This window comes from Myxine glutinosa, chromosome 1 (assembly GCF_964187855.1).
Source record: "Myxine glutinosa chromosome 1, kmMyxGlut1.1, whole genome shotgun sequence".
Taxonomy (NCBI): domain Eukaryota; kingdom Metazoa; phylum Chordata; class Myxini; order Myxiniformes; family Myxinidae; genus Myxine; species Myxine glutinosa.
The window spans coordinates 255,141,229-255,149,993 of NC_136261.1; the positions used below are offsets into that span (position 1 = coordinate 255,141,229).

General features: G+C 43.8%; 1 protein-coding gene across 1 annotated transcript; it reads right to left on the bottom strand.

Moving 5' to 3' along the window:
- Positions 1 to 5,874: 5,874 nt before the first annotated feature.
- Positions 5,875 to 7,800, bottom strand: LOC137438832 (potassium channel subfamily K member 2-like). The gene is made up of 4 exons (XM_078775927.1): positions 7,399 to 7,800; positions 7,184 to 7,301; positions 6,020 to 6,180; positions 5,875 to 5,886 (listed from the first exon to the last, which is right to left on the bottom strand). The coding sequence occupies exons 1-4, from the start codon at positions 7,585 to 7,587 to the stop codon at positions 5,875 to 5,877; spliced, it is 480 nt and encodes a 159-aa protein (XP_078632053.1). The 5' UTR covers positions 7,588 to 7,800.
- Positions 7,801 to 8,765: the final 965 nt, after the last annotated feature.

An 8,765-nucleotide genomic window follows, 5' to 3' on the forward strand; every position in this document is an offset into this window, starting at 1 on the left:
TAACCCAATTCCCTACCTAACCTAACCCAAAACCCCAATTCCCTACCTAGCCTAACCTAACCTAACCAAAAACCCAATTCTCTACCTAACCTAACCCAAAACCCCAAAACCCAATTCGCTACCAAACCTAACCTAACCTAAAACCCAATTCTCGACCTAACCTAACCCAAAACCCAATTCCCTACCGAACTTAACCCAAAACCCAATTCTCTACCTAACCTAACCCAAAACCCAATTCCCTACCTAACCTAACCTAACCCAAATACCAATTCTCGACCTAACCTAACCCAAAACCCAATTCCCTACTTAACCTAATCCAAAACCCAATGCCCTTCCTAACCTAACCCAAAACCCAATTTCCTACCTAACCTAATCCAAAACCCAATTATCTACCTAACCTAATCCAAAACCCAATTATCTACCTAACCTAATTTACGTTTGACTGTTTGAAGTGACTGTGCATCCTCCCCTCCGCTCTCTCTCTCCTTGTTTCTTGGTTGTTCACTCCCTTGCTTGATGCATTCACTTGTGGCCTGATGTCGTTGTGTTTTTACCCTCTGTCACCTCACTCTACCATGAGCCTAGAACTTGTATTGAAAATAAAAAAAACGAGATCACATTTTCCTTCGACAATGTACGTGCATTATTTTTGACTAAATACATATACTCTTCCCGAAGGACACACCTACTCTTGGGGTCTTTAATATCTAACTAACGCCTGCAGATAGGACCTCTGTTTAACCCTTTAAGGAACCCAAGCATCTTGAATATAATTTCAGATATAAGTCCAATTTTATTCTTAGTTTGGCTACAATTATGTTTATAATTAGTGCAATTTTATTAGTAGTATTAATTGTATTATTAGTAACAGTTTGGTTATCATTAGTTTTTATTATTAGTTTTACATCACGAATATGAATTTAAATTCAAGGTTATGCATGACAAAAACACAAGTTTTCCGAATCAACACAAAAAAGAAAAACCATAGAAAAGACAAAAGCTCTTACCCAGTGTTAGCTACAATGTTTGTCAATTAATGTACAAATATAAAATAATCTAAAATTGCAGGGGAGATATCGGAGATGCACCACTCTGTCTCTCTACGATGGTGTGATTGATTGGGATTGACTACAACAGCTCCTATTGCTGCACAACCAGCCAGAGTGGGTCATCCATTGGCCTTCTGCAGCCTTAACTTGGTCAACAGGCATCCTCTCCCCATGGTTGAACGATCCGACCCTCCTCCTGATGGTTTCCTTTTGCCAGTTACTTGCTAGGCTACTGGGGGCGGGACATGGCAGAGCTCAACATTCCTCATATATAACTATACTAGCGGGGTCACCCGTGGGAATCCCACGGGCATGGATGTGTGTGACATTTCGACATATTGAGTTAGATGCTGCACATTCATTTTTACAAAATGGTTACTGGCAAGTCATCAGATCCAGAAATGGTGTGATGAACACAATTTATTTATTTCACATAATATGTGACCCCTCACTCCTCTCCAACTGACACTCTCCTGTCTCCACCTGACACTCTCCTCTCTCCACCTAGCACTCCTCTCCTCTCCAATCCCTCACATTCCTCTCCTTTCCAATCCCTCACCTCTCCAATCCCTCACACTCCTCTCCTCTCCAATCCCTCACACTCCTCTCCAATCGCTCCTCACACTCCTCTCCAATCGCGCCTCACACTCCTCTCCAATCGCGCCTCACACTCCTCTCCAATCGCGCCTCACACTCCTCTCCAATCGCGCCTCACACACCTCTCCAATCACGCCTCACACACCTCTCCAATCGCGCCTCACACTCCTCTCCAATCGCGCCTCACACTCCTCTCCAATCGCGCCTCACACTCCTCTCCAATCGAGCCTCACACTCCCCTCCAATCACTCCTCACTCGCCTCTCCAATCGCTCCTCACTTGCCTCTCCAATCGCTCCTCACTCGCCTCTCCAATCGCTCCTCACTCGCCTCTCCAATCGGCTTTCCCCGTCTCGTTTCTCTCGTTTTTCTCCCGTCTCGTTCTTTTTCTTGCTCCAAATCGGCCCGTCTCGCCCGTCGGCCCGTCGGAATCGGAAATCGGCCCGTCTTGCTTCCGTGCTTGCGCGTAAATAAATTGTGTTCATTACACCATTTCTGGATCTGATGACTTGCCAGTAACCATTTTGTAAAAATGAATGTGCAGCATCTAACTCAATATGTCGAAATGTCACACACATCCATGCCCGTGGGATTCCCACGGGTGACCCCGCAAGTTTGCATTGACGTTCGTCGATGGACTCGTTCGCCCGTCTCATTCGTTTTCTTGCTGCATCCTGTTCAAGTCTGCGTTCTTCATCGATCGTCTCATTCATTTTGGAAATAGAAGTTTCCACGCAGCGCATGAATTGTCACGATCCTCAAGAGGAATTTGTCTCGTAATCATCAAATGATAAATGGCAAGTAAATTATATTGTGGAAAATTAAAGATTTCAAATAAACCTATTTTAAGTGTATGCGCACATAACTAATTTTAAAAAACGAAGAAATATCTCTCGGTAATTTCCTGAAACATATTTTACTTCCGGCTAATAATGTTGAATGAAATAAAAAACGAAGAAATATATGTCGGCATCATTGTTGACGTTTTTGTGACGACTGTCATCAAACGAAAAAGTAATATATCTTAATGGAAAAGCAAAAGCGAATTTTTAATATATGTCGACACGTTGCCGTCGGTGTCATGTTGGGCGGTGTATGATACACCATGACGCGATTTTTAAAAATATATCTGCATTTTCCCGCGTGTGTGGAATGTTCTCAATTATTGCTGACACCGAGTCCAAAACCATCGATAAAAATGAAATCATATGGTGAGTTAGATTGGAGATAAAGGCGTGAGAGAGACTCAATGGCCTTGAAGTTACAGGCGTTTGAGAATTCATTTCGTTCTATAAAGGGCAACTTTCATTGGATTTTCTTCCCGTTTTTTTTCAACCAAGTCTAAAACTATGTTAGCGACTGTGAAAAATGAAATGATATATCGAATTTGATTTGAAATAAAACTGGGAGAGAGAGCAAGACACCACGGGCCTACAAAACAGGCCTCAAAGCTATGCGAGTTAATAAAATGGTGGATATTTGTTTATAATTATATGAAGCCACTCCCAGAATGGGTGGAGCTATGGGTGGAGCTACTCTGCAAACCGAGTAAGCCACACCCCGGACAGACGCCCAACAGACACCCAACAGACAGACAGACAGACAGAATCATCTACGGCTATTATAATATAGAAATATATGAAGCATGGGGTCGGGGTGGACCAAGTACTTCTTGGACGGACACCCACACACACTCAGCATGAAGACTGGTTTGACATACCTTTGCGACATGGCCTGGCCTAACTTCGGTGGGATCCAACACCGCACTGAATATAACAGCTTCAGTGAGGCCGATGACTGGAGGTCACCCTGCATGGAGTGACAACGTCACTAATGCGACGGAGGGGAAAACGAAGCATGAATGAGGAGATGGCCATTAGTCGTGGTTCCATTGTTGGAGTGGAGATGGATGCTTCGAGACCAGCAAAGGCTCCCTTTCAGTCTTGGAGACCACGTGTGGAGATGATAACCAGTGGTGGCAGATGGGACACACACACACACACACACACACACACACACACACACACACACACACACACACACACACACACACACACACACACAAAATGGATCTGTACGATGTCTATGTTTTCTATTTACCTAATTCATCGAACAACTGTAAAACTGTATTATTTCTGAAGAATCTCCAGGAAGCAATTAAGCACGATGACGTAATAGGTAAGTCCTGGCCTTACAATTTACATGTTGTAGTTTATATAACAGCCATACACACACACGTGTGCACTTGGCTCACAATATCAGTCAAACAACAAAGTTCAAACCTTTCAGCGATTAAATCATGGAGAAATCAATTAGAATTATCAAACATACTTTACGAATCCATTGCCAGTCACTCCATGCTGATTAACTCGTGTTTTAAGTGTAGACATAGTTTTAATGAAAAGACCCCTTTTGGGTGGACAAAGTAAGTGCTTTTTGTGAGATATCGGTTTGCGGGTTTGATTCCAAGCAACTTTCAATTATTCTAAAGCAAGCTGTCCAAAGAGGAGAAAACGAATGAGGAGCAAAGGAGGAATGGAAGAGGAAAGCTGCCCTAAGAGGAGGAAACTTCATTGTGCTGATAACATGGCCACCAAGACAATATTGGTGACTTCCATTGGGTTACGTGGACAAAAGCAGCAGAATATATGACTCCCTCTTCAAATGGAATCCCACTTCCCACTTCTCACCTTATTCCAATGGACTCCCAATTGTCTTTCCCATTTTCTCCCTTTCTTCCACACTCTACTACCTTCACTTCTCTCATCAATCCTTCTCCCACGCTTTTCAATTTCTCAGTTTATCCTCCTGCCCCTTCCCCTTTTGCCTCTACCTGCACACCATGCACAACTATTACCATTAAAAGTAATGGAACACCCTAACTTGAGTATGCTTATTATCTGCGCCGCTCGCGAAGGGAAAAGCGAAAAAGCACTTATTACCTGGGCTCGCAAAGGGAAAAGCGAAAAAAGCGCTTATTACCTGCGCTCGCGAAGCGAAAAAAGCACTTATTACCTGCACTCGCGTGTGGCGTACCTGTGTGTCTGCATTTTTAAAATTCATTTTCTTTGCACCTTTTGGTCCGATTGACATGGAATTTTCACCATAGGAGCGACTCCTTCTGTAGAATTTTATAATGATAATTATCATAGGTCATGTGGTACAGGCGCCATCTTGGAAAACCGAAAAACGTTGCACCTCTATATCTCCGAAACTGCTCCATAGAAAAATTGAAACGTGGCTCATTGTAAAGAACTCTACATGGCGCATAAGTGTTGTTAATGATGACGTCATTGGTGCCTTAATTATGACATCATAATTCGACAGGGACAGCGCTCAGTCTGATCAGTTTCAAATTGATTGAGCTTGATCTGCACAACAAATAAATTAGAGAATATAAATTTATGACGTCATCAATCACGTTGTCTGGCAACCATATTGGATCAAAGAAAACAAAACCTTCAGAAACAGAAGAGTTGGCTCGCACCAAGTTGACTGCGTGGATTAATTATTCTATGAATACCATCTCGTTTTTTTGCAACGCTGCCGAGTGTCCTGTGTTTGATAAATGCTTTAAACCCCTTCCCTGCTTGCATAAATAAGTCATTGCTGCATCCTGGCCTCAAGTTAATGGGGCCTTTGCCCGCTGAGGGAGTAGCAATTCTCTACATCCCCTGTGGCGTTTTCCAAATAATATACAGAAAGCAAATTCCATCAAGGGGAATAATTTAACCCCTCGTGCACTCCTCTACCTCCCAGTTAGTTCTAGGAGGACTGTGCTTTGCTTCGCTTTCTGCCCCTTCATCTTGGTGGTTGTAGTTATATGATTCATGAAATCCGCATTAGTTTTGTTTGATTGGTATAAGGTGGGAGAGATAGATGGATTGGTAGACATGGATAAAATAATGAGCAACAGTATGTGGGATTTGAACCTGAGTTCACAGCATCAAAAGGAAAAGGCTCAAAAAAAACATCAAAGAAGATTCCGACATATAGATTCAATTCAAATGTTAAGGACATTGAGTTAATTATAGATCCCATACATGAAATGTAAATACATTAGGTACGTTATTCGAGTTGAGTCCTCTCAGTTTGTTACTCTGTATGACAGTACATCGAAAGATAGTGGAAATACCCGTGGGTGCTCACCTGTTAGAATGAAGCCGTATACTACACCGACTAAAGGTGTTTTAAACCAATTTCAAAGGTTGCTCGGAGACAAGGTAGCATTAAGAATCATACTAATGTAATCATATAAGACTTTAAACAAACAAAAAGAAGCTATTTTGGGGGGCAACCTCCCTTCCCCTCCCCCCCCCCCCCCCCGCCTCCCAGCAGTAAGCTGTGCGTAAAGGAGAGTGCATGGGGTCTTACCAGAAACAAGGACTCCACTCGGCCAATGCCCCTGCCGAAGATTGACCCCAGCTGGTCGCCCACGCCCGCAAGTAGAAATCCAAATAGTGGGATCCCAATTAATGCGAACACAATGCAAAATATGCGGCCACCTTCGGTACTCGGGGAAACGTTTCCGTAACCTGGCAGGAAAGTGCAACAACAAAATGTATGTAAACGTAGGTTAACGTTAACCCAAAGCACGTTTTTGACTTGGCAGCCTGGAAACTTCATCAAAAGACTGCATGGCTCAAGCAGTGCTGAGACCACCTTTGTGTGACAAATTCTTCCTCTGCAAATGAGAAACAACGTTTCAAATGTTATACATTTTGTGTGCGATGACGTCAGTGTATTATGATGTCATATGCAGTCAAAACGGAGTGAGTGGGCATCAAGCATCGTCTTAAACATATTTTACAAAGAATCATGGAAGTCATATCTGAGAATTGTTATTTCTTTTTTTTAAATACAAGATCGAGGCTCGTGTAAGAGCTAACATCAATCACAAAAAATACAACGGACACATAAAACATATAATAAGGGGATCGGTAGACAAGATGGGGAGAGAGGGGGAAGCACACAAGTACAACATGAGAGCAGGGACATCGGGAGATCTGTGGGAGGGAGAGGGCTTGGGGGGAGGTGGGAGAGGTATAAAACATATGGACACTGCAAGGACTTCCAGGAAAGAAGTTGGAATTTCAAAAAAGTGGATCTGGGGTGAATTAGCGGGGGTAGAAAAGATCAAGGTTTTGGATGGGGGAAGATAAGAGATGGTGGAATCTCTGAAGTTTCAGATTAAATATATTTATGATCATGAGTCATCGCATCCCAAAAAAAAGGTAGGCTTCCTGGGTAATGACATGCAATGGATGGTTTGCCTAAAGTACATCAAAATAAACACGTTAGATTACTCCTGTATACCGGAACGGTGCAATAGATTTATTGCAATGGTAAATCCCAATCTACCATCCATAAATTTCATCCACTTCCCAATGATTGGCTCTGCATGGCTCTCGAGTTGGCTTAGCAAAGATAAGCAAAAGCACTTCCACATATTGGAATGGCCAATGTGCTCGGATGGTACAACATGAAGGGGGTTGCCATGGACATGCACTTTACGAGGGTCACTCAAAGAGGATGTACCTATGGTGGTGAGAATAGTCCCCGCGAAAAAGAATGAGCTGCCGATGTCCCAGGCGCTGCTCCGGTTCGTCGTGTTATCATTGGGGTCAACTCCGGCGCCGATGGCCGAGGAGATTTTCTATATGGAGGGGGGATGGATGTGGATATATGGAGTTGTTTTAAAAGTGGATGAATTGTAGCATGTGGACAAAGTGATTGCAGGTAGGTGCTCCCACCTCGATGAGAGCGATGAGTTTATGCTCCTCTACGCAGCCATGCTCCAGCAGAAACCCGAGCTTCTCCGAGGCAAGATCCATGCGTTGCTGCTTCTCGTACGGCTCCTCGAGCTGCTGGAACACGACAGCACCTACGACCAGGTACACCAGTACGCCGACGAATATCGACAGCACCGTCTGCCAACGCATGGTGCCGCGAGTTGATCAGCGGCGCGTTAAGTCCCAAGCGAGCGAGCGACCATCGTGGCCTCTCGAGGTACCGGAGAGATACCCATGACCTTGGTGGTCGCAGTCGTCCCGCAAGGCTCTCTCGAGGCGCGGGACGATCACCCGGGATGGGTGTTCGGTGTATAAATCTCGTGCGATTGCCCGGTATACCCCCTCCGCCCCTCTTCACCAACACTGCGCTCCGCCTTTATATATAACGTTGTTACTGCCCGCATTGCAGCGAAAAATGTGCGAAATCTTTCGCGGGCATTTGATCGGTTACAAAAGAGCACAGGCAGGAGCTGCGTGCGGAGTCACTTTCCATCGGCAGACGAGCCACGCCCGACCCAGACGCAAACACAGTCGAATATCTCAGTTCTGCCATTGAGCAGTTTCATTGCAAGAAAAATTGGCACATTCTCAATCAAGAAAACTTTTCTTGATGGTTAAAATAATTTTTTGGAAAGAGAAATGTTTATTGACTCAAGAAAAATATTAAACCTTTGAAATATATCTGTATATTTATATATATTTATATAAACTGAAATATATTTGAACTTAGAAGATGCAATGCAGCTCCTCTCACCTCAATACCCAAACCTCTGCTCCTCCAGGTCGTACAAGTTCTCCCAGAAACGCTTACACTAGCTTCATGGTCACTTCAATTCATTCACCCCTGTCGTCTCTTTAGAATGTGCAACTGTCTTTATGAACCTTTTACCTTGAGCTCTTCCCTCCAGGATTACAAATCTGCTGCCCTCTACCTCCTCATGGTCTTTACCATTTCCATTACTAAGGCTATACTGCACAGGATGGGACCCTGATCCACCTCTTCGCCCACAATAACTCCTCTTGTGCTGGAGTGCATTCATAGGTTATTTCTGTAACACGACTAACTCCAAGTACACATTCTCCTTCTGCACCATCACTCCTAAAGGATGAATTTATGTTTACACTGCTGTCCCCTTAAGGACACCCTTAATTTGAGGATTGTGGCATACATGAATATTCCTTAAGTTTTTCCTTAAATACTTCCTCAAAGTTAATTAAGGGAGCGCCCCTCCCCCTCTCCCTCCCCCAACAACCTCATCCTGAAACACCAACCTTGGAGTTTCCAAAAGGCGCTCTTCATGGAAATTGGTCACAAAGTCGACGATTAT